Below are 26,480 nucleotides of genomic sequence, written 5' to 3'. Positions count from 1 at the left end.
TGAAATAGTTACTAGGAAAGTAAACGTCAACAAGGCAGTCTACCCCTTCCATCGGCAAACTCACAGCATTGTCCCGTAGAATTTAGGAGGTAAGAATGCAACAGAATGGCAAGTTGCTAATGAGTGCCACCTTTACCAGGGATCTGAAGATTTACAATGAATGACAGGGAGGAGGTAAAATTACCACACTGGCTTCTAGTTTGTGGCAATTCTCCTGACTCATCCTCCCCAGTGCTGGGGTTAGGAGTGTGTGTTTCCACTCCCTCCTGCTTGCTTGTTCTTACTGGTTTTTTGGGGTTTTTCTGTTTGGTTTTTTTTTTGCTTGTTTGTTTTGGTTTTGGTTTTTCGAGACAGGGTTTCTGTGTGGCTTTGAAGCCTATATTGGCACTCACTCTGGAGACCAGGCTGGCCTCGAACTCAGAGAGATCCTCCTGCCTCTGCCTCCCGAGGGCTGGGATTAAAGGCGTGCGCCACCACCGCCCGGCTCTGTTGTTTTGAGACGGTGTCTCCTGCACAGCACTAAGGCGGCAGGGAGCCCTCGTTTGCACCGCTCCCGCCCTCCAGTTTGCAGCAGCCCACCCGCCTCAACCAGGCTGACAGGCAAGCCTGAGCATGCCCGGCTTCCCGTGCCGTAACTGCCAGCCCGGAGAGTCTGGCGTGGCCCCCGGTACCGATCCCAGGATTCCCTGGGGCGTGGGGGCTGCGGGGTCCCCGCCTCGGCCTCTTTTTGCCCTCGGCCCGGGAGCAGGAGCGCAGCGCCGCCGCTAGGGGACGCAAAGGCGCCCGCCGCCGGTGTAGGCACGGGACGGGACGGGGCGGGGCCTGCCGCGGCTTCCGGCTTCCGGCTTCCGGCCGAGCGAGGGTGGCCGCCCGCAGCCGTCATGGCAGCCGAGGAGAAGGACCCGCTGAGCTACTTCGCGGCCTACGGGAGCAGCAGCTCCGACTCGTCGGGCGAGGAGAGCAGCGAGCCGGAAGACGGGGGCCGCGGGGAGGCGGCGGCGGCGGCTCCGACGACGGGCCGCAAGCAGGCGGAGAAGCGGCTGCCGGGCCCCGACGAGCTGTTCCGCAGCGTGAGCCGCCCGGCCTTCCTCTACAACCCGCTCAACAAGCAGATCGACTGGGAGCGGCACGTGGTGAAGGCGCCCGAGGAGGTGAGGTCCCCCGCGCCCGCGCCCGCCCGCCGCCCGCCCGGCCCCGCGGGGTCCGCCGCTCGCCCGGCCCCGCCCGCTCGCACTCCGCCGCCACGGCCCCACGGCCGCCCGGGAGCCCGGGGCCCGGGGAGCCCGGGGGTGTCAGCCCGGGCCCGCCCCGCCCGTCCTCCCGTCCGTCCGTCCGTCCACCCGTCCGTCCGTCCCTCCGCCCGGCCCCCCGCGCTCGGGGCCCCAGCCCGGCGACGACTAACGGTGGTGACTCCCCGCCCCCGCTGCAGCTTCTCCCCGAGACCCCTTCCCTTTGACGCCGAAGTGCCTGCTGCTGCCGCCAAGACAGTGTCTGCCGCAGCCTCCTGAAGGGGTCAGCCTGGCCGTAGTATCTGAGACTGGACTCTTCCTTGGTAACTAAAAGTTATGAGCTTTGTTTATCTAGGGAACCCTTTGACTTTTCACTTAACGGTGTTGTGATGTTGATGGAAAATTACAAAAAAAGAAAAAAAAGAGTGTTGTCTTTTAAAAAGCATAAAGGATTTAAAAGGAAATAAAATTTAAAAAGCCAGCCAGAAAGATGAGCGAGCGAGCGAGCGGCAGGGAGGTGCATGCGCTCGTTTCCGTCGCAGGAACCTCGGTTCCTCACAGGGTTTCTTAATGTGCTTCCTTAACAGCCTCCAAAGGAATTCAAAGTCTGGAAATCCAACTACGTACCGCCCCCAGAGACCTACGCTGCCGAGAAGAAGCCGCCGCCGCCGCCCGAGCTGGACATGGCAATAAAATGGTCGAACATCTATGAGGACAATGGTGATGATGCCCCACAGAATGCTAAGAAAGCCCGGCTTCTGCCGGAAGGGGAGGAGACGGTGGAGTCAGGTAAGAGGGCTGTAAAGATTTTGACCTCGTTGCTTCGCTTTAAGAAGGAGATAAGGTGGTGGCTCACGTCTTTAATCCCAGCACTCGGGAGGCAGAGGCATGCGGATCTCTGTGAGTTCCAGGACGGCCGGGAGTGTTACATAGAGAATCCCTGTCCCGGGAGGAGGAGATACTCAGTGAGCAAAAGTTACACCCTAGTGAACCGGAAGACTTGACTTTGGATACTAACAAGAAGTCACTTCCATCTTGCAGGTTTTTGGCTTTATTTTGTGTGAGACAAGGTCTGTGTGAGCTGGGTGTGCTTTGAGGCCAGCCTGTCTTTGCCTCTCAGTGGTAAGATTAAAGGCATGGGCCACCATTCCCAGTACCTGTTCTATTTTTAAGACAGACCTCCGGTGTTGGTGATTTTTAAGGTGCCTCATTAGAGCAGCGGGTGTTAGTTCACAGGTTCTTGTAACTGCAGCTGTGATGTGCTGAAGGCCTCATTTTCTATTAAGGCTTCTGTGGTTTAGAGCTGAAATCAGGGTGGCAGTGAAATCGGCTGTGCACGGAACCGGCATGCGGTGGTTTGACTTTCTTTGTTGGTAATCTCATAAGTCCAGTTTTTATTCGGGCTACCACAGTAATCTCTGCCTGCAAACTCACACCCCCACTTCTCTGTGTCTCCAGCTTCTGAAATTCATGTCTGATTGTGTAACTGGCTTGCTCCAAAGCTCCTGGGACAGGAGAGAGCTTTGGGTGTGACCCACCCAGCACCATCATTTTGAAGGCCTCCATTCCAGCATTTTAAGATCTTGAAATCAGACCTGAGTGGACCACACTGTCATATGGGTTCCTGCCTTTGGATGTACATTGCACCTTAGTCTAGACTGAACATTTTAAACTGTTGGCTGATAAAATCCAACATGAAAACAATTTCTAGTACACTGGTCTACTCTCCTTTACCTGGACGTGCCAGTACTGCTCATTCAATTCAATGTCATTGTGTGGTGGTTTGTTCATAAGGCTCTCTAGTTTCTGAAAGGCCGGATCTGGCCCTCTGTGTGTGGTACCATGCTAGTGCCGTATTGTGAGTGGATGACTGTTGAGTTGATCCTGAGCTTTTGCCTTTTTGGTTTAATAGATTTCTGATCTTCCAATACAAGGACCAGGCTTACAGAGAAACCTTAAGGGGTTTCTACTGTAGCTGAAGATGACCTTGAACTCAAGTTCCTTCTGCCTTCAGCTCCCTAGCACTGGGACTATAGGCATAGGTTTTTCGTGTGAATTTTAATGCCTCTTACTGTGTGACACTTTGACTAAAAAGTATTTTTGAATAGAGAATCCTTGTACAGTCTTACAAAACCAGAATAGGGAAATACAGATGAGAGCTTATGACTTGTCCAAGGTCACAGTTCACACTTCATCCAAGTTTCTAATTTAACATTCTGAGCAACCTGACACAGTGGAGACCCATCCTTCATTTGCACTGTCTTGTAGATGAGAAAAATAGTCTGGCATGAAAGAATTTGCCTACATTCACGATGTTGGGAACTGACAAAATTGGACTTCAAATTCAACCTTGAAATAGGATGTGCCTTACTAAGCTGATGTTTGGTCCCATTGTGTTTTCACAGTTAAAAAGCTGTCATTCTTAAGGGACCAGAGTTGATAATCCAAGTTGCTGTGGTCTCGTGCCCTTCCATCTCTGTCCCCTTAGGATAAAGCCAGAAGTTTTATACAAGAAAGCAAGGATCATCTTTTTTCTAACTTTTGGGTTCATTTACCAGAATTCCGAGTAAATGACACGGGACACCCACATTCCCATAGCCCACCCAGTCCTTTTGATCAGAAGGTGAATCGGCAATTGAAAAGGGGGGGGGTGGTTACTGAGTGGTGTGGCTCAAGGCTGAGGAATAGCACATTCACAGATGCTTTCCTCACAGGCATGAGGACCCAGAATCCCACCCAGCATAGGCCTCCACTGACTGGCAACTCTTAAATTCTTAATTTGGGCTTAAGCATTGGTTACTGGATCTAACTTTAGTAATGAAGTATTGATTAGCATGTCTTTTTTATGTGTGAGTGTGGAGACCAGAGGACAACCCTAGGTGTCGGTCCTTGTCTTCTGCCTTTTTTGGAAGTTCCTCTGCTACGTATGCAAGCATGCTGTGTCTAGTGGCCTTTGAGCTGGGCACTCTCTCTCCCTCCCACCTTGCCATGGAATATCTGAGGTTTCAGACATGTTAATTGGTCAGACTTTTGCATAAACTACTGGGATTCATCTCCCTGGCCTTGACATTGTTTACCTATAGTTTCTGATTAATGAAAAAGTCTACACACTTACCTATATCCTAAATTATTAAGCGACCTTGCTTTTATTTGTCTAGCCCATATTCTTCTTTGCCCTTTTTTACCACTTTCAGAATTTAGAGGAGCTGATAAAAGGTTAAATCCAACCTTGCCTCACTGCTTATCAGGGGAGAAGTAAAACTTTGATTAAAGCTTTGTTAGCAAGTAACTGCAAAAGCCAGCAAATGGAGCAAATGATTCCCCCACACACACACACAGGGTTTCTCTGTGTAGCTTTGGTGCCTATCCTGGCACTCACTCTGGAGATCAGGCTGGCCTCGAACTCATAGAGATCTGCCTGCCTCTGCCTCCCGAGTGCTGGGATTAAAGGCGTGAGCCACCAACTCCCGGCACTAATTTTTTTTTTTTTTTTGGAGCAAACGATTTCTATTTAACTTTTGTTTTTATTTTAAAAGTACACAGGTTAAGGTAATGTTGTTTACCTTGGGCGATTCAAGTTGTGTAATAGAAAAATTGTTTTCATATCAGCATATCTGTGCTATGTTAGGGTTTTTAAAAAAAAAACAAAGCTATTCCCCTGCTGGTTTTTATGGCAGTACCTTATTTTGACACTAGGGGGCAGGAGCTCTCCTGCTCCAATCACTCATGGGAACATTTTTCCAATTGCAGTGTTATGTTGTGGTTTCAGTGTTTATCAGTAGATTGACCTGTAGTAAGTGGCAGAATAAAAGCAGAAATGTCCCTTTTCAGTGTGTGTTAATAATGTTGCTTGATAGTAGTCTTCAAAAAATGCCTTCAACTTTTATTATTTCTGAAAATAATTTGAAACTTGATCATGAAGCTCCAGCTAAAATCCAGAGTTTGTTTGTTTGTTTGTTTATTTGTTTGTTTGAGGTGGGTGTGGTGGCTTCACACCAATAATTCCTACACTCGTGGAAGCGGGAGAGTCAGGCATTTGGACCCAGCCTGGGTTACACATTTTTTTGTCACATGATTTGTGATTTGACCTTGGCAGTTTCCTTGATCTTTTAATGTAAAGGTCTTAAAACATCAAAATATTTTATTGGAGTAGTCCTGTTGACTAAGAAAATAAAATTCAGCCAGGCATGGAGGCTTGTTTCCATAATTTTGTACCTGGGAAGCTTGAGGTAAGGGAATTATGAAATCAGGAAGGTCTAGGCTGCATAGGAAGAAAGGGAGGAGCAGGGAAAGGAGAGAAAGCAGAATAAAGCCAAGGCTAAGGGTGTTCAGTATAGAATGGTCGTCTGGAAGGCGGAAGGCTATGGACTTGGTCCCTGGTACCGTGGAGGTAAGGAGGTCAGAAGCCTTGTGTATCTATATGGAATTCTTCTGGGGTGTTGCTGTGTATAGCTGGCTGGCCTCAAACTCATAGCAATCCTCCTGTCTCAGCCTCCTGAGTGCTAGGACTGCAGGCCCACCACCACCACATGGGTAGAATTTTTTACATCACACATTTGTTTAGGGAGATATGAATTAGCAATTAGTCTGTGCTAGCCTATGTATATTGAACCACAAAATTGGATTTTTAAAAAATAGTTGAAAAGATCCACTCTTTCAGGTTTGACATTTTTGTTCATGGAAATTTTCCATGGCCATAAACAATAATGGTGGGGAATGGAGGTACTGTTTATTGTATGGTTCTATAGTCTTCCTCCATCTAAATTTTCCTTAATGTTAAGGAAATGTTCCTTAATGTTCCTTAATGTTAAGGTGGAGCCTGCTTACCCTGCTGTTAAGATGCTCTGACCACCAGGAAGGAATGGTCCAGTAGACCCCTGTAGATTCTCTGACCCTTCACTTGTGCTTTTAACCTCAGAGCAGGTAGTGGGTTGATAATAAGACTGGAAGAGGAAAAGTACAGCTGGTGGCCACATAGCATCGCTAAGAAGAGATGCATGTTTTGTGGAAGGAAATTTGCTCTATTCCTGTAAGTGTGCTGTGTATCTAAATACTTGCAGTATATGCACTGGAAACTTTCTGAGACCAGTCGTTTCAGAAAAAGCTGTTTTTCCTGGAAAAAGATAAATTCAGCCACATAAAAGTCCCTAAAAGTTCATTTACAAATGGTGTGTTGCTATAAATTAAAAAAAAAAAAAGTTTGTTTTCATATGTAGTTTAATATCAGGGTTCTGAAAATTAGAATTTAGATTATATTGGTAAGCGTTCAAACAGCTGATGAGTGTTGTGGTGTAAAGCTAATGAATGAGTGATTTTTAAAGACTTACTAATGAAGCCCTCTTCTTTCCCACTTCAAGATGATGACAAAGATGAGCGTGCTTGTAAAACTCGAAGAGTGGAGCCAGGAGAAGCAGCCAAGAAGAAGAAGTAGAGAGTCGTGACGAGAACACATGGGCTGCTGAGCTCTTGAGATGGGGCTTGGGCGGAGTGTTTGCTATTGTGCGCTATTATGACAGACATCTCCATGAAAGTATTTATGTTAATGAACTAACACGTATCGCCTCAAGACTTTCCACTATAGAATTCATTTTTATTTAAAACCTGTATGTATTTACAACTCTAATGGTGGCCTGTGATTGTGAACTGACAGTACTTGGAAGCATTCTGGCTATCACAGAATTGGTGACAGGCTTTGAGAGTTTTGTCACGTGGACATGCCAGTGTTCTTTGAACCTTTTATAAAGGAATATATTTTTAAAGTAAATATATTGTAATGTACTGTGAACTTGTGGGTGCTTTTCATTAGTGTCTGTACAGTGTAAATAAATGATCATGGAAATAAAACTACTTACTTCAACATTGCTGTTATTGTATGCCACTAACGAGTATTTGACGAGCAGTCTGTTTGCCCTGTGACCTTTTAATTCACAGTAGGGATTAGCATGTAGGGAGAACCTCCCATGTTTAGGTGCATTGTACCTACTTCTGTAAAGTAGACGTTATTAGTATCTTCCATTTTGTAACTAAGAGCTTGAAGAACTGGAGGGGGCGCTCAGTGAGTGAAGACAAGCAGATTAACTCAGGACTCTGGAGAATCAGATGAAACTGCCTGACTTCTCATCAGACTCAAGAACATTATCATCTCTTCCATGTACACTTCTGCTGTTGAGGGGGCGGGTGTCTTTTCCTGACCTGACTATTCAGCTGCACTTACCGTAATGCCTTACAGTGTGATTATTTGTTCATTTCCTCATTAAATACACCGAAGCTAGGCTCTTCTGTGAGCAAAGAAGAACAGAAGGTATCCAGTTAAATTTGAATCTGAGTATATGTGATAGAAGAGACACATTAAAAAGTCAATTCCAATTTCACTGAGCATCTTGTTTATTTTATGGGCCGAGTGTGAGCCCATACCTTGTCCATGCTAGGCGAGTTATTTGCCTGCTGTGCTTTGTGCTTTCTTGCCCAGCTCCGATGTTAAAGTTCTGTGTATAACAAGCAAAGCAAAAGGAACCTCTTTATTCTGTCTCCTGCCTGTTCCCTGAGGCCAGCATACCCTATGCTGTAATTCTTCCTACCAGTTCATGGCAGAAGCTGCCACCATGGGGAACGCTGTCATGGTTTGCCTCAGGTTTGTGTATCCAGCTCTCTAGCTCCACTTGTCTGAAGTCTCCATACTGTGTTAAAATCTACATCTCCCATATTTCCCCCCTGCTTTTTTAAACAGCCCCCTGCTGTATTATCTCATAGGTCTGGTGGAAACATACTGTCGTATCTACCAAGTCCAAGTTCTCTCAAAGCTCATGATCCAGCTGCCAGGGATGGTTTACAGTGCCCCGGTGAGCCGTTCAGATGTATAGTTCTCTTCCGCCTTATACCTTCTGCTTGGTCTGCCTCTTCTCCAGTGACCTAGTCAGCTCTCCAAAGAGTTCACATGTTCCCCTCCTTTGTATTCTTGGATTCATTTCTCTCTTACCTGCCCACTGCCTCACTCTCTTCAACACTGACTTAGCCAAAATGGGCCAGATCCTATTGTAGGCCCGGCTTTGTTCTTTACAAGATTCACAGACGTGTTTACCTTGCTAAGAGGAGAAATGAGGAACAAAGACTTAATTTACTCAAGGGTGGAGGAGATAGCCCAGTGGGTTTAGGAAGCTGCTAAACGGGACAACCCAGAGTTCAATTGGTGGAACCCACATAGAGCCTGTCCCCACAATTGTCCTCCAGTCTACACTCGGGTGTACCCTTCCCCATCACAACGGACTGAACCGGGGTTATGTTTAAAGAGTAGGGGGGATAACAGTCAAAGTTTTTAAAATTAAAAATACATTTATTCAAGGAAGAGCCAGGCAGTATGGCTCCAGGGCCAGATAACTGAGACATGAATGCCAGAAGTCGCCGGTAATTAGTTTAGTACTGTGTATTTGGTTCAATGAATGTCTTGCTGTAGCACAAATAATAAAAACCCAGAGACAGTTATTGGGGTTAATACTGAAGATCACAGAAGCAAAGCGGCCAGCCACTAGAGAGTTCTCACCTCTACCCATGCTCAGACAGAAGGGGTGATCCACCAAAACTGCTCCCAGCTGCACTGTTGCTCGAACTCACTGAGCTCCTGTCTTCTCCTTGCCTTGTATTCATCTCTAGTGCTGGGGCTTAGGTGTGGGATACCAAGTGCTGAGATCACCTTTGTGTGAGCTCTGCTTCTCTTTTAGACTGAATCAATTTCACGTAGTCAAGGGTGGCCTTGAACTGACAGATTCGTCTGCCTCTGTCTCCCGAGAGCTGGGATTAAAAGTGTGACCACCACTGCCTGACCTCTATGGCTAACTAGTGTGGCTAGCTTTGTACTCTGATCTTCAGGTAAGCTTTATTTGTTATAAATAAATGTCACATCTTACCCTTGAGGTATTCATATATCTAAAGATCTAACAAATCCGGCAGGAGAGCTAGCTCAGCTGTTAAGAGCATTGGCTGCTTTTCCAGAGGACCTGGGTTCAATTGCCAGCATCCACCTGGCAGCTCACAACTGTCTATAATTTCATTTCTAGAGCATCTGACACCCTCACACCAGTGCACATAAAGTGAAGTTAAATAAACTTCTAGAAAAATTAAATCCAAACTGACCAGAAGAGCCATATTGCAGTATTGATCTAATGTACCAGAAACATCTTTCAGATGGACCAGTTCAATAAAAAGTCAACATGCAACGTTTTTAGGAAAGTTAATAATTATTTCAAGGACTTAGACTTTTCATTTTAAAGATCCTTAACTAAAGCCTGAAAGCAGCAAGTCTGAGACTATATCTTCCTTCCAATAATAGTTTTCTGTTTTGTTTTTTTGTTTTTGTTGTTGTTTTGTGGTTTTTCAAGACAGGGTTTCTCTGTGGCTTTGGAAGTTGTCCTGGAACTCACTCTGTAGACCAGGCTGGCCTCGAACTCACAGAGATCGGCCTGCCTCTGCCTCCTGAGTGCTGGGATTAAAGGCATACACCACCAATGCCCCCAATAATCGTTTTCAAGAGAAGGGATGTAGCTCAGTGGTGCTTGTTTGGTGTGTACAAGGTCTACAAGGCCTTAGATTCAATCTCCACCACAGACAGACGGACAGACAAAGTATGTATGTATGTATGTATGTATGTATGTATGTATATCTGGCATTTCACGTTGTTTATGGCAGTGCTGGGATCAAACCCAAGGCTGACACGTGTATTGAGCTGTGTCACTAGCCCTCATTTTGTCCTTAAAAGTCAAGTCTCCAGGTAGCCACAACCTTTCCCTGAGAGTCTGCTGGTTTTCCTCTTTCATTTCTAATTATGGCTTAAGTTTAAAATCATAGCACCTAGACACCAGCACCCAAAGAATCTATGAGGACAGCCTTCCCACAGCTGGTATTGTCTTTGGTGTGAGCATCGTCTAGCTTTTTTAGGCTTGTGAAATGACAGGCTTACCAAGCCAGACTTGAAATTTCGTCTGTAGTATTCTGGTACCCTGGGTCTGGAACTCCCCTCTCTTTCTCTGTTTACCATTTCCTGAAAAAGGAAAAGAAACAGGATTTGATGCATAACATTGAAGAAAGTGGAGAGCTATTTTCATGGCATAATTACCTGCCTCTGCTTCTAAAGAGGACTCAACTCGTAGCAACCCTCTCTGGCATGCCTTGGAGTTTGTTTTCACATTTTAAATTTAGAATCCCACGGGAAAGCGCCATGGGATTACTGAACAATCACTTCCAACTAAGGAAGTGACTTTGCCAACAAAGAACAGGCAAGCCAATGTAGACATCACTAGAGGTGTCGGCACTGTGGAAACTTTAAGACTCTGCTGCTATTTTTCCTAATTGTAACTTTAGATACAGGTGTGAACACACACACACACACACACACACACACACACACACACACACACACACACACACACACACACTGTTCCCTGTGGCTTTCTCTTACTGCTAATATAAAGCTCCCTTCCTCACCATGTTCATCCTTGGACCTTCACCTCTGATCCTGCCCTAAGTATGAGAAGTGGCCAGGGAGCCCTGCAGTAGAATTTCTTCCAGACATCTAGAGCCCATATGCCAAATTTGTAAGACAGCTCACTCTATCTCTCCCCCCCCCCCGTCTTTCTTCCTTCCCTCTTCCTCCTCTATTCCTACTTCCCTCTTCTCCTTCCTGTCCCCTTCCTCTTCCTCTCATCTTCTGCCTTCCTACTCCTCTGGTTTCCTCCTCCCTCAATTCAGCTTAATTGCTTGAGTTCCCCAAAGCTCTCTACCCTGCTGTCGCTCCATCCCACACTAATTAGTGCAATTATCTGTGCCATCCAGGCCTCAGATCAGTTAAAGCCTGTTATTGAGTTAACAAATGAGAGGGGTATTTTTTTCCTGACTGCTCCATAGTTGGGAAAGAAAGGTAATAAGCCTTTCAGATCCTCAGGCTCCCTTCACTCTGGCCACCCAGAAAACAGGTTTACTGTGGGTCTCTGGGTCTCTGGAACCCAGAGATAAGTGGCTCAGCGCTGAACTGAAACCTGGAATTCACCACCACACGCCAAGTGACCCCCAGCCTTGATGTTTCGGGGTGGGAAAAATTTTGGTGCTTTTCGAAAATATATTTCTAGGTTCCTCCTGAGCCAACTAGAGATGCTAACTGAAAACATTAAAATGTGGTAAATGGCTTTTTCTAATAAACTGGTTGTTGCCTTATATATTTTTAACTGTCTTAGAGGATGCTGAGTTCACCCACTGGGTCTGGCTTGCTATGAGCTACCTGGCTTTCCTGTTGTTTTTCCACTCTATTTTCACTATAACCCTAGGAAGGTGATCCTGTGTCATCAGGCTGGGGAGTTGCATGCTTTTGCTCTCTCTAGAGATCACCAAAGAGAGGAGTTGATGGTACATTCAATTTTTCTTGTTATTTTCATGATTTTCAACTAAGTTTTCCAATAAGAATTGTGAGAATACGGTGAATAACTGAGAAGGCCTATCAGCGTCCTCACAGAAATGTTGAATACTATAGACATGACCCGAATGTCACAGACGCACACACACAGCCCTGCGTGCTTGTGTTTGGGTTTTGCTGTTGTTATTTTGCTACAAACATATTTAGTCTTTTCAAAAACCAGAACATTTTACACCCAAAATACACGTCATTAAGTCCATTTTACACCCAAAATACACATTATTATTCTGAAGTCCAGTTGCTTCAATTAATTCTCATTATATCAATCTTACATATAAATTCTTTGTAATGTTAATATTCACAAAAGTTTTTCTGATTACAAAAAATGATACTTTGTCACTGTAGAAGTTTTAAAAACAGAAACAGGGAAACCATAGGCAAAAAATCTGTTATACCATATTCTCTTAATTTTCTACATATACCATGTACTTATGCTAGACAAGATACCTATTCTCTTACTGACATTTAACTTTTTCAGTGCCGGAACAATTCTCTTTTTTCCCCCTGAGAAGGGTTTCTTTGTGTAACCTTGGCTGTCCTGGATCTAGCTCTGTGGACCAGGCTAAGCTTGAACTCACAGGGATCCACCCGCCGCTGCCTCCCCAGTACTGGGATTAAAGGCGTGTGCCACCAGGTGGATTCTTTAAAAGACTCTTTTTGGGGAGCTAGAGAGATGGCTCAGCAGTTACGACCTGGGTTCTGTTCCCATCGTCGATATTGAATGGCTCACAACCATCTGTTCCAGGGGCTCTGATGCCCTTCTTTTTGGCCTGTGAGGGCACCTGCATGCCTGTGCCACACATATATATACACTCAGGCTCACGTGCGCGTGGGCAGACACACACACACACACACACACACACACACACACACACACACACACACAGATGTATACAATAAATAATTTTAAAGCTTTTATGATGTTAAACTTCATTGCATCACAGTTTATCATTTAGCCACTGAAAGACCCTCAGATTGAGGAATCTCCAACCCAGACAGTCGTCCAAGAACTCAATGTCCTGTCCAGTTGATGCAACAGGCAAGAGGCTTTATTGCAGTTGTTTAAGGAGCTAACTAACCCCATGTTAGCTCGGGCCTTTCATCCACCCACCATGGTGGATGGCTGGAGAAAGACAGCTCGAAGCCACTGCATAGAGATCTTGTAGGGCAGCGTAAGGGGAGTGTCTAGGGGCACGCACAGGCTCAGGATTGGTGTGCCTCCAGGCTTGGAGGGTTTGCCCTGTGTTGATTGGTCAACTGGTTGTTATGGCCCATAGGCCCTCCCAGGGTGGTTGCTATGCTCTGCGTGTCATTGCTGTGCACTTGTCTGTAAAGCACACCCAGATCTGTAAAGCATAGCGCCACCAGCTAACTTCTGATTGGTTCCTTGCCACGAGGCAGGCATCTGACCTCCTAGTGACCAAGACAAGGTCAGGCAAGTAGGTGTTGGGCTGTTATGGCTGCCGAAATGGGGAGCTGGTTCCTTCACCATCAGACAATAAAATTACTTCCAATTTTTTTTACCACTATAAATAACACTACGGTGGGCATTTCAGTCTTTGGTAACAGTGTTGATCATGGAACTGCTTTTCTAAGGTTCCAACATGAAATCATAAACGCTTAGAGTTGTTTGCTTTGCTCAAAGTCATGCTCCTAACTTATCTTCCTGTTGGGGGTGAGGTGGGAGGGCCACTTGGAGCCTAGGTAGTCTTCCAGCTTGCTGAGTGATGGATGATGACCTTGAACTGGGGATCCCCTGCCTCCCCCTCCCCCGTGTTAGGATGACAAGTGAGCCCAGCCATGCCCAGCTTCTGCTTTTAACTTCTTGAGGCTGCATCTGAATAGCCTCTTCCAATGCTTTTGTACACCTGGAAATCCTAAATGTTAGCTTCTCACCACAAACCAGCTCTTTATGGCAAGAACGTGGCATTTCTTCTGTGCCCTCTTTTAGCCCTTCTCAAAAGCCCTGCTTCTGTTTTTAGACTGCTCCAAAAGCGGTACTTGTCAGTCAGAGCTCCCATTGAGAACCAGCTCCTTTGGCCTCCGGCAGTAGAAATTGATGTCTGATAGAGACGAAAGACAAATTTGGGGGTGAAAAGAGACGTCCAGAAATTAACAAAGTGGACTAGCTCCTACCTCCACCCCCACCACTGTGTATTACTAAAACAGCGTGGCAATTAGCAGAGGCAAACCTTAGGTGGAGCCAGAGGCTACCGAACAAACGAACAAACGCCACTGCCTAGAGGCCTAGGAAGTCCCTCAGTTCTGGGCTTGCCTCACTGCAGGAGGCCACGTGAGCCTCTCCAAGAAAGGACAGCAGCCAGGTGCCTGCTCATCACGGCTTGTGCGACTGGGGAACTCCAGGGCCCCAGTTCCTGGGAAAGTGAGTCTGGGGCTTAAAAGCAACGGGCTAAGAGAGGATCTCGGGAGTCACAGGACCCAGGCTCTCTCCTGCTCAGGGGATCGTACTTCACTAGTTCAGGGACCCACTCCTAGTCTATCAGACCTGCCTAACTGGCTTAGGGTATTGCATGGGCAGAGTTCAGGAGAGCCTTGCATTTCATATGGGAGGCAGGAGGATCACTGTGAGTTTGAGGTCAGCTTGAGCTAGATGGCAAGTTCCAGGCCAGCATGTGCAAAACAGTGAGACCCTGTCTCAAGAAAACAAGCAAGAATCCCACAACCCTCATGTAGGCAGGAAACAGCAAAGAGCCACCATCCTGTCAGAGATAAAACCAACTTGAGCCTGCCTTCTAATCCCCCCCCACCATGGCGTTCCCTCCTCCTCCTCCCCTTGCCTTGTTTGAAACCTTTCTTAGGAATGAAATTCTCTTTCTAACAGTAGCCAGAATAAAAGTCCTCCTTGGAACAGCTGCGTGAAACTTCTCTGCCATTCTGTACGATAGCTTTCTGGGTTTTGACCAGCATGATGACAATGTATATTTAAAAATTCTATTTATTAAAACACAAAACAGGTGAAATATTTTGGATTTGATGTTTCGCAAGGCAGGGTCTCAATATGTAGCCTCAAACTTCCTTTGTAGTACAGGTTGATCTTGAACTAGAGAATCTCCTGCCTGGGCTTTTCAGTGCTGTCAGTGCTGGGATTACAAAGGTGTGCCATTGCATGTGACTCAGGAAAATATTTTTTCTGACTGTTAATAGCTAAATAGAAAACCCAAGCCGGGCATTGGTGGTGCACTCCTTTAATTCCAGCACTCAGGAGGCAGAGGCAGAGGCAGGCGGATCTCTGTGAGTTCGAATCCAGTCTGGTCTACAGAGCGAGTTCCAGGACAGGCTCCAAAGCAATACAGAGAAACCCTGTCTCAAAAGAACAAAAAAGAAAGAAAGAAAGAAAGAAAGAAAGAAAGAAAGAAAGAAAGAAAACCCAACTTAGCTGAGATTCTCAGCCTCAGCATCCCCCTTCAGCCCCATAATTCTCTCAGCCCTTGACATCTTGTTAACTCTTTGAAGATGGAGACATGGCCCACTTTTCATCACTCATTCTCCACCCAACCATGAGGTGCTCACTCACTGACAAGCCCTCTGGCTTCCCTTCTCCTAAGGACACTCAAGATAAAAGAAGGTGCAGAGAGAGGAAAGCAGACAGCAATTATGTCACTGTGCGGTCGCCAGCCTGTGACATTCCTGGGAAGTGATGGCGCCTGTCGGAGGCAGGACCTTGTGGGAGGAAGTGAGGTCACTGGCATGAAGGGAACTCTGGGTCCTTCTCGGCTACTGTGAGTCAAGGGCCTTTGCTCCGCCATGCACTTAGCCCCGTGCTATGCTGCTTCCTCATCATCCTAGAGGACAGGGCCAAGTAACCACTGGAGGGGCCAGACCCTCACCCAGCCTCCTGCTGTGGCTCCATGACAGGCTGCAGAACACAAGTTAGTTTCCAGCTTTCTGACCTTGCAGGAGCTGCCCTCATCACTAGGAGGTCAGATACCCTCCTGGCAAGGAGCCAATCAGAAGTTGGCTGCCGGGCTCTGGCCATGCTTTACAGTGTTTTAAGGTAAAAGTGGTGCAACAGTGATGTGCAGAGCATAGCAACCGCCCTGGGAGGGCCCATGGGCCATAACAACCAGTTGACCAATCAACACAGGGCAGGTTGTCCAAGCCTGCAAGGGCATCAATCCTGAGACTGTTGCAGACCCCTAGACACCCCCCCCCTTGCTCTACCCAATAAATCCACCCACACAGCCCCTTGGCGGTGTTCTCACGCCAGCCTGCTGTGCTGGACTGATGAAGGGCCAGAGTTAATGGGATTAGCTCGTTAAACAATAAAAGACTCTTTGCTTTTGCATCGGAATGGGTCTCTTGGTGATTTGGGGGGTTCAGAATTTGGGCTCACCACCGGCAGAAAGCTCTGGTCCCTAAGTCAAAATGAACTTTCCTTCTACAAACTGATTGTCTTAGGTATTTTGTTACAGTGATAATTTTTAAGTTTGTGGCTGTCAAATTCTCTCCTCCATCTCTCAAACTACAAAGCAGTGCCATTTTCTCTTTGGTTTCTCTTCCTCCTGTTTTCATGAACATTTCAAAGCTGGAGCCTACGTATACCTACTTCACAGTGTCTTCTTCTCCTTTCTTACTGTCTAGACCTTGGATGTGGTGGCTTCATTTGGGTGACAAGCCCTGGAACTGATTCAGAAATTCCCAGAAAGAAACCCTGAGTGAGGATGAAAAGCAAATCTGCCCTGAACACACAGATTGTTCATTCACACTGAGATGAGGATATGGTAGGAAAACAAAAGCTAACAAAAAAACAAAACAAAACAAAACAAAAACCAGCCTTCTCAATCAGGGTATGGCTTCACTATATATATTTTCTAAGATTTATTTATCTATTACTTTATGTATATGAGAACTCAATTGGCTTTATGCCAGAAGAAGGCATCTGAGCCCACTGTAGATGGTTGTGAGCCAATATGTGGTTGCTGGGCATTGAATTTAGGGACTCTGGAAAGCAGCCAGTGCTCTTAACTGCTGAGCCATCTCGCCAGCTCTGGTCTTACTGTATTCTAACACATGTAGCTCTTTCAAGAAAGCTGAATTGTTAGTAAACCTTAAGACATTTCCATGACTGACTTGAACAGAGGCAAAATTTAAGCACTAGAAAAGGTCTGTAGAGACTTTGGATCTTAGACCGTTTATTATATGAAGTGATGACATGATTACTCCAAGGTATGGTTGAGAGGAAGGTTTTTTATCATAGACATAAGAGAGATTCTAGCCAGTGGCATACGGAAGAGTCCAGAGGAAGTAGTCCACTGAACATGGCCAGCAGACTGGACAAACAATGAGAGGAGGAGAGGAGAGTGAGAGAGGAAGAGAGATGACTGGGGGGGGGGCAGAGAGAGGGGAGCAAGAAAAGAGAAAGGAAAGGAAAGGAAAGGAAAGGAAAGGAAAGGAAAGGAAAGGAAAGGAAAGAAAGCACAAGACAAAAAAAGGCAAGGTTATAAAGGAGAGCTGAGGGAGGAACCCCTTGCTCTAGAGAAGTTTAAAGGGGGCGGGATGAGAGGAACTGAGAAGAGCTTATTTGGTATGCTAATAGGCACCACAGGCAGCCATTCGACTCCCTTGGTAAAGGGGAGCAGCACAGGCCCCAGAATTTTGGGGGGCGGGTGGCGTTTCCTTTGGTCTTGACATTTATAGAGCATGTCATAGCTACTCTGTATCTGGTCTTGGTATTCTAGTCCTGAACCTTACTAAACATAAGTTCCAGCTAACTGCGGAAGCTCTCCAGGTCTCATTTTTCTTATCTCTAAATATGAGACAACCCTAGGAACTATTTTACGACAGGAGATAGTTTAGGCAAAAGTCCTTTTGTTCCCTGCTTCTTTCTTTGTCTTCTTTCTAGACGTTCTTAACTGATAGCGAGTCCCAACGGTTTCTTTATCAGTGTTGTTACTGTGGAATGACCTTTGTCATGAATATAAACCTCAACGGTAATACTGTTTAAATGGACAACTTTGATGGAAAGTTTTATTATATGCTTTAAACCATCGCTTCAGTGAATTAGTGAACAAAAGCCAGGCGTCTATTGCATGCCCATAATCCCAGCTGGAGATGGAGGCAGGAAGATGGGGACTTCAAGGTCATCTTTCTTGAGCTGGCTTATCCCGTTTAAGGCCAGTCAGTCTCTGTTTCAAAAGCCAAAGAAACAAAAGTCTAAAAGCGATGGATAAAGGCATCACCACAGGTGGAAACCACTGTGGTGTGGGCTGTGTGGGGTGCATGTGGTAGACGCCGCGTCTGCTTCTCCTGTCTGCTGGGAAGATGAGAGACCCCAATTCCTAGCCTCTGGGCAGTCAATCCAGGCCTCACGCTGGTCTCTTCTCAAGAAGCGAATCCCTGTTGAGCTGGGTCCTGGTGGGGACGGGGAGAGGGGGCTTTGGGGAACATACTGGCCATGTGGTGTGAGAGATAACCCTCTGTTATGTTGGCATTGGTTGTACAATTATGTTCCCTGTCCTTTTCCAATACAGGATGTAAATGAGAACATGGAAATGTTCAAGTTGCAATGAAAAACCCAAAAGCTGTCTATCACAATGGGTTCTTTCTAGAATTTTCTATGGCAACTGCACTTTTGCTTGTTTCCTTTGTTTTTTGTTTTTTGAAATAGGGTGCTATTATTTCAAAATGGAAACCCTCCTGCCTCGACCTTTGGAGAGCTGGGGTCACTATCACCTGCCACCATGTGGAGCTCTGTGACTGAAATCAGACCAGTAAATGCTAACGTTCTTCTGAGGTTTAGAACATAGGAAATGTTTCCTGAGGGCTTCTATGCATACATTAATCTAGTTCTGTTTCAAAGCTTTTAGTTGGAAAGCCCCTGGGCTGAGATGACTCCCAAGCCTAGTGCTACCTTATACTAAAGCAAAACCTGACAGGAACAGTGAAAACAAATGTAACCAATTAGAAAAACCACAGCTAGGTAGTACTTCCACTTTCAACTGACCAAATCCGTCTTCTGTCTTCCTTCCTTGCACACCTCAAGAAAATTCGAACGCGCTCTCTTATACCTCCCTGCAGAGTGCTTTCTGCTTGTGGCTGAGGCTGTCTGGCTGACTTATCACTGAAGCTCAGTCTTTAAGATTGGAATGTACCTTATCTAAGTCTGTGTCACAATACCTTTCCAGAACCCTGTAGCGAGGAAATGGACAGCCAGAGACACTGAGAAACTTTCCTGAAGAAAGGAGTGAAATCAGGATTTGTCCTCAGGCCGTCAGACTCAATGCTCCCATGGACTAGGCAAGGAATATGCTCTTGAAATTCATTTCAACACACCCATAGAAGAGTATAATGTCTTTTTCTACTTTGAAAAAGTAGACACTGACAAACAGGAAAGAGAAAAGCCTTCATTCTCATTAACAAAACAATTTTAAAAATAAATTTAACATGAAAGGTTTGAGACATATATTAAGAAAGGGGAAGCTGGGGAGATGGGCTCAGCCAGTAAAGGAACCTGATTCCAAGTCTGATGACCTCAGTTCCATCCCCGGAACCTACATGGTAGACAGAGAGAACAAACTCTGCCCTCTGTGTGCATGCTATAGCATGTGTGTGCACATATAGACATATAGACACACAAATACACACTAAACAAATAGTTCTTTAAATGATTTCATTTATTTAAGTACACAGTGCTCTGTCTGCATGTATGCCTGCAGGCCAGAAGAGGGCGCCAGATCTCATTTCAGATGGTTGAGAGCCATCATGTGAGTGCTGGGAATTGAACTCAGGACCTCTGGAAGACCAGCTAGTGTTTTTAACCCCTGAGCCATCTCTCCAGCCCCAGTACATAGTTTTTTTTAAAAAGTAATGAATACATGAAATTTGTTTAGAAGTTACTTTTTTAATGATAAGATTTTTTTTTAAGAGAAGAAAATGTCTCGACATGTTTTAGATAGGAGAATTTAATATTACAAAAGTTAGTAATCCTGTCTTAGGGCCTCTCAGTACAACCAGTGGTTTTAACAACTGTCTTAGTTACTGTTGCTGAGGGTTAGTCTATGACCATCAAGGTGGGGAGAATGCAAGAAACAGCTGAGGCAGTAGCTGAGAGCTTAGATCCTGATTTGAAGGCAGCAGAGAGAGAGAGAGAGAAAGAGAGAGAGAGAGAGAGAGAGAGAGAGAGAGAGAGAGAGAGAGAGAGCCTGGACCTGGCATGGGCTTTTGAAACTGCAAAGCCCACCTCCAGTGACATACCTCTTCCAAGGGTACACCTCCTAAATCCTTCCCAAACAGTTCCACTAACTAAGGACCAAACTCTCAAATGCATGAGCCAGTGCTGGCCAGTCTCACTAAAACTACCACAATCTAGAAGCTTAGTTTCCCTTTTGTAAGCTTGGGCCACTGGGGCTGATAAGGTGTTCAACAACACCGGAAATTTAAGCTGCTCCTCTCTTAAATACTTGGCCGTGTCAGCATCCAGCCCTTTCCTTCAAGGATTGAAAGGTCTAAGGTTGGTTACCTGGAAACTGGTAATGCAGAGATTGACTGTTACGATAAATCTTTCCGCCATAAGCCGCCTGAGCCCCACCATCATGTGTGCGCTTTACACCAGCCGCCCTCCTGAGTTAGGGCCCAAATGAATACACAGAAACTTGTATTAGGTATAATGCTGCTTGGCCAATGACTAGGATTCTCATCTGTTAGCTCAGTCTTAACTATCATAAATCTATATATTTTATAAGACTTATCTTATCGGACGCCTTATTGGCGTTCCTCCTTGCTGGTGGATCACATCGTGCCGCTGGAGCAGGAGTGAAGGGGAAAAGCGGCCCTTCCTGTTTTTCCTTCGCTTAAATATGAGTCTCCTTGCTATGTCACTTCCTGCCTGGATCAGCACTTCTCTACTACATTTCCCAGAATCCTCTTTGACTCCTAGTCCTATCTAACTTCCTGTCTCATTGGCCAAACAGTATTTTATTTAACAATCAATAAGATAAACATACACAGTACATTCCCCATCAATTGACAGCAGTAGGTTTCCTTGGAGTGATCATGGGATCAAAACCAGAGAAGAGATACTGCTCAAAGTGGATACATTCACAGAAAGGCCTCAGCTAGTTCTCCAAGAAGCTCTTTAGTTGTGATGAGTCTATGGAGTTCACCTTAAAACAATGGACTTGGTCTGGAGAGATGTATCAGTCAGTAAAGTGCTTACCATACAAGCATAAGGACATGAGTTCCATCCCTAGGACCCAAGTAAAAATCCAACAACAGTAGCAGCACACCGATAATCCCAGTGTTGGAGAGCTAGAGACAGGAGGATCCCAGAGATATGTGGGACAGCCAAAGTGAACTGGTCTACAGTCTAAAGACCCTGTCTTTAAAACACATGGTTGGCAGCAATTGAGGAAGACATTTATTATCTATACAAAAGGAATAGAAACAGGACTTAAATCCAAGTGTAAAAATAAATGTATGAGACTAGCCAAGAAAAAAGAAAAACCCACTAATAATCTCAGATTTTGAAATACTCCAAAGGCCTGTGAAATTAGAACAATACGAACTTGGCATAGGAATAGACAAATAAGCCAACGAAACAGAATAGAGAAGTCAGAAACAGCCTTGAGGCAGGGCTGCTGTCTTCTGGGTCTGTGCAGCACCCCTGTGTTAGCGGAACTATTCTGGCTGGTCTCTGCCCATGCTGCTTTAATTGTGTATTTTGCAGACGCCCCAGATGCTGGGACACACAGTAAGTTAGCATGCATAAAATGCTATACTTTTAATTCATCTCTTAAGGATAGCCTCTTTCCCATGTGTCACCAAATAATTCACTCCACAGGTGGTAAGAGAAGGTGAGGTTGCTTCCTTCCTTACACTGTGCCTGGTGGTGAATCTTTGTTGTCAACTGGACTGGAGTTAGAATCCCTTCAGGACACACCTCTGGGTGGCCTGTGATGACGTTCTCAGAGAGGTGCAACTGACGAGTGAAGACCCACCCTTCTGTGGAATATTACTTTAACTATGTAAAGATGTGGTGCTTTTGTTTATGCTGCATTTGTGTAATTAGGTAAAGATGTGTTGCTATGCCTGCCCAAGTCACCTGATTGGTATAATAAAAGCCCAGTGTCCAATAACAAGGAGTAGAGGGATTTGTGGGGTTGATGGACAGAGAGAAAAAGTACCAGGAGGAATCTAGGCTGGAGAGACTGAGGGAAGAGAGAACTGGAGAGAAAGAGAAGGAAATGCCTGGGGCCGGCCAGCCAGGCAGCCACCAGACACAGAAGAAGCAGGAAAAGTAGGGCATACAGAAGGAAAGAAAGGTAAAAGGCCCTGTGGCAAAATGTAGATGAAGAGAAACAGGTTAAATTAAGTTATAAGCTCTCCTGGGACAAGCCTAAGATAAGGCCTAGCATTCTAGTGCTTTGAAATTATGAAATAAAAAACATGTATGATTTTTATTCCTATTTGTAGGAATTTTTCCATTAACATAAAAACACTGGTATAAAATAATATACATGTTAAAGCTGTTTTCTGCATGCAGTTGTCATTGGATGAAGGTAAATTAGACTTTAGGTGGAAAATTGATTGAGTAAATTATGGTTTGTTCAACCTGTGGACAATGGGAAAGTCATGAAGCCATTATGAAACACTGAGAACTATTTGGTGTTCTTGGAAGGTACCCCAGGACGTAGTTCAGATTAGACAGGCAAGAAGCACGGAAGTAACTATCACACACACACACACACACACACACACACACACACACACACACAGCATATATGTATCTCATCACATAAACATGAGGGGAAGAGGACATGTTCATATCTTATGAATATATTACCTTTATTCTTATGGTATTACTCATTTCTTGGGATTAAGAAACAACCAACCACCAGGCAGTGGTGGACACACCTTTAATCCCAGCATTCAGGAGGCAGAGGCAAGAGGATCTCTGTGAGTTTTGAGGCCAGCCTGGTCTACAGAGCGAGTTCCAGGACAGCCTCCAAAGCTACACAGAGAAACCCTGTCCCGAAAAAGAAAGAAAGAAAAAAAGAAAAGAAAAACACAACCAACTAATCACTGTTTTTTGTTTTGTTTTGGTTTGGTTTTTTAAGACAAAGTTTTACTCTGTAGCCCAAATTGGCTTGGAAATCCCTATATGCTAGTCTCCAGTTTACAGCAATCCTCCTGCCTCAGCCTCCAAAGTGAAGAAGGGACTCAGGCCTGAGCCACCAGAGTTGTTTGTTGGGTCACTGTCTCATGTATCCCAGGCATTCTCCAAACTCACACTATGCAGCCTAGGATGAACTTGAACTTCTGCTGTCTGCCTGTACTACTGGGGATGAAACTCAGGCTTTCTCCAGACTGAGCCTCATCAGTCGAGCTGTATCCCCAGCACAGGCAATTTTTCTCTTGAGTTCATCCATATATTGATATATATTGATTCTTTTAACCAAGTGAAGCCCTGTCTATTAACAAGAGGCTACATAACTGCCAGCAACTCCACCTTACACTGAAGCTGTGCTGTCAGCAAAGCACAGTCACTAGTGAAAGCAGGGCTGCAATAACCCCCGTCAGAATGAAGACACTAAGAGACAGACCCCCTGTTTTCAGCTAACCAGCTAGCTGCACCTACCCGGCTCCCCTGGCTCTCTCACTCCCGCTCTCCCACTACTGTCTGTCTACCCAGTTTTGGTTTTTTTTGTTTGTTTGTTTGTTTTTTTCTACTTCTCCAACTGCAACATCTCTGTGCTCTTTTTCAGCACTATGTTCCAAGTAACCTTTCTTTTTTCTCACAGTGATAGACCTATTGCCATTCAGTGTTCATCAATTTCTTTCTCTTTCGATGACCAGGAGTTCAGACTCAGCAGCACTTGGGGGAAATGTGGGGGCTCTCTGATCTCTGGGGAGTGTTAGTAAGGAGCTGTGGGTTGATCGATCAGTGGGCCCCGACGTCTGGGCTTCCAGAGCCCCAGGCAGTCTTCCTTCCTCCTGCTGGAAGCCTTGCTTTTTCATGGGCTGTGGGTTGGACAGTCATTTGCTCCCTGATGGAATCCAAACCAACCTTTCTAGAGGGAAGAGCACTCATGACACTTAAATGGAATCTGCCCTTACTCTCCAGGTGTGAAACATTAGCCATGCTTTGTTAGCCCTGTCCAAACGGCTGCTGAAAGCTGTGGAAATCTTCAGTCTCCGGTGATGATGCAACCGGTAAGCAAACAATAGCTGCTTCTATCTGGGAGAAGATGTGGGATTTGCATATGACTGACTATTAGAAAACAAAGAATTGTGATCTATCGTTCCTTAGTAAAAGTTATGTTCAACAGCTCTGTCATGATTGGTTATCGGCACATTTTCAAACCAGAGATTTTTTTTTTCATGGTTTGGAAAGTTCCAGGAGCACTCTGCCGTTTCCTTATTGACAGAGCCATCAGGCTTCCCAAAAGGGTCTTATCTGCCAGGAACAGCCGTTACTACCAAGCTGCCAGACAGGTTCAGTGGGATTACACAGTGCCTGGGAGCTGCAGGCCAGGCGGGGTGAACTCTGGCTTTCTCCATTCATGGGCTGCAGGCTTTGACCTGTAAGTCGGTGCCTAAACTGTCTACTCTGTCACACAAATGAGCCTCAGCAGCCATAGTGGTGCCCTTTGTTACATGGCTCAGCATTGCTCCCAAGGCACGGATTAAGAGAGTTGCTGTATAAATTGACGTACTTGAAGCTATGCCTGGTATTTCTATAAAACCCTTTCAAGACATGATATAATGATTCCATTTTTATTTATAGCAGCCAATGAGAACAAGGCCTTTCCTACAGCTTCGGCTTCTGAGAGCCACTCTGGCGGAGTCCCATGACCTTCAAGGACTCAGGTGCTCTGTGCTGGAAGGAGTGGTCCTAACTCCTTGAGATGGCCTCTCCCTTCTCTGCCTACTGTACTGGGCTGTCTTCATTCTGGTGTCAAAGAGCAGATTTCAGATTTCAGGTGGTAGTTTGTTCTTGATGGTTTAGAGAACTGTTTTCAATTTGTGAAATTGAAAAGACAAAAAAAAAAAAAAAGCCACAAATTTGGCATCATCTTTGTCATTCATTATAGAATGAATTCCTAGGCAAGCTTTGCCCTGATTTATTCCTAAAACAGAGAAAAATTGGCCTAAAGGTTGAAAGTGATATTTAAATATAAATTCTTACTGTGGAGGTCGTTTGGTAGGGTGGTAGGGATAATGGGTATTAGAAGTAAGATCAGGACTTTTAGTCATCAGATCTCAAAACCATTTTAAATGTTGCCTGTATTTAGCCCTTCTGGTGGTAAAGTCTCCCTAATCCTCCACCTTCCAAGTACTCGGATTACAGGAAGTGATTAGCTTTTTAAGGATACTGTTTGAGTGGCATATATTCAAGCTGAAAGGACTTCATTATTATTTACTCCTTTTTTTGTTTTGTTTTTCGAGACAGGGTTTCTCTGTGTAACTCTGGCTCTCCTGGAACTTGCTCTGTAGACCAGACTGGCCTCCAACTCAGAGATCCACCTGTTTCTGCCTCCTGCTGGGATTAAAGGTGTGCACCACTGCTATCCTTTCTGGCTTTAATTATTTATTCTTATTATTAACTCTGAAATGGAGAGTATTGACAAGTATTGCCTAGTTGTCAGATTAAGGACAAAACAGTTGCGATTTTAATATAGTTATATATTAATAATATAATTAATAACAATAATAACCATTTTAATAACGAATGAATGAACTTAAAACAAGTTGTTTTATAACAACCTGAAGTTGATGCCCTGCTCATTCTAAAGCAATTACCATGAGGTTTAAAAGTGGCCAAATATTGCCAGCTGGGATTTTTGGGGTTTCATAATTTTTCCCTCATGTCTTAGTCTTTATATATTTATTTTCAAACTACTTCCTTCTGTATTCATCCATTCATTCCTTATTGACTATCTGTCAGGCCCTGAGAAGAGGAAGAAAAAATTCAATATTTGAACTGAGATTGGAAAACAGGCTAGGTTCTGCCTATGTTCTCAAAGTTCACATATTAGTGGGAAAGACAGACAGTAAACATAAAATGTCAATTAAAAAAAAAAAAAGATCCTCACAGTTTATCATACCTGTTTCGATCACTGTGTTACCATCGTGACATTAGAGACACAACCTGAAGGATGAACAGGGAGGAGCCCTAAAGTCTCTTCAGAGCAGGAAATGCTCTGACGAGATCAAGAGATAGGAAGGGAACCAGCATGGCTGGAGGGTGTCTTAGTTTCTTTCCTTGTTGCTGTGATTAAACATTCTGGCAAAAGGAACTTAAGGGTGAAGGGCTTACGGTGGCCCACAGGTCGGGGGGACAGCCACCGTGGCCCACGGGTCGGGGGGACAGCCACCGCGGCCCACGGGTCGGGGGGACAGCCACCGCGGCCCACGGGTCAGGGGGACAGCCACCGCGGCCCACGGGTCAGGGGGGACAGCCACCGCGGCCCACAGGTCAGGGGGGACAGCCACCGCGGCCCACGGGTCGGGGGGACAGCCACCGCGGCCCACGGGTCGGGGGGACAGCCACCGCGGCCCACGGGTCAGGGGGACAGCCACCGCGGCCCACGGGTCAGGGGGACAGCCACTACCGGAGTCGGAGTCGGAGTCGAGGTGACTGGGAGACTGAAGCAGCTGTCAGTCGCATCTATAGGCAGGAAGCAGAGAGCGTGAATTCAAGCGGCTGCTCAGCTCTCCTTCTCCACTCATGTGGTCCAGAATCTCAGCCAGGAAATGGTGCTGCTCACAGGGGTCGGGTCATCCTCCTCAACTAAGGAACTCAAGATAATCCACATTAACCTTTAAGAGAATAA

At 45.5% G+C, this 26,480-nt stretch overlaps 1 protein-coding gene across 1 annotated transcript; it reads left to right on the top strand.

The window, feature by feature from the left end:
• Positions 1-833: 833 nt before the first annotated feature.
• Positions 834-7,086, top strand: CUNH1orf52 (chromosome unknown C1orf52 homolog). The gene is made up of 3 exons (XM_027395909.2): positions 834-1,151; positions 1,817-2,018; positions 6,587-7,086. The coding sequence occupies exons 1-3, from the start codon at positions 882-884 to the stop codon at positions 6,658-6,660; spliced, it is 546 nt and encodes a 181-aa protein (XP_027251710.1). The 5' UTR covers positions 834-881; the 3' UTR covers positions 6,661-7,086.
• The last annotated feature ends 19,394 nt before the right edge of the window (positions 7,087-26,480 follow it).

This window comes from Cricetulus griseus (genome assembly GCF_003668045.3).
Source record: "Cricetulus griseus strain 17A/GY chromosome 1 unlocalized genomic scaffold, alternate assembly CriGri-PICRH-1.0 chr1_0, whole genome shotgun sequence".
Classification (NCBI taxonomy): Eukaryota; Metazoa; Chordata; class Mammalia; order Rodentia; family Cricetidae; genus Cricetulus; species Cricetulus griseus.
This window is presented reverse-complemented; position numbering and strand designations above follow the sequence as displayed.

Excerpts from the sequence above, each read along its gene's own strand:
- CUNH1orf52 (XM_027395909.2), top strand. The coding sequence starts at position 882 with ATGGCAGCCGAGGAGAAGGACCCGCTGAGCTACTTCGCGGCCTACGGG. Across the intron at positions 1,152-1,816 it reads TGGTGAAGGCGCCCGAGGAG|CCTCCAAAGGAATTCAAAGT; the intron begins GTGAGGTCCCCC and ends CTTCCTTAACAG. Across the intron at positions 2,019-6,586 it reads GGAGGAGACGGTGGAGTCAG|ATGATGACAAAGATGAGCGT; the intron begins GTAAGAGGGCTG and ends TCCCACTTCAAG.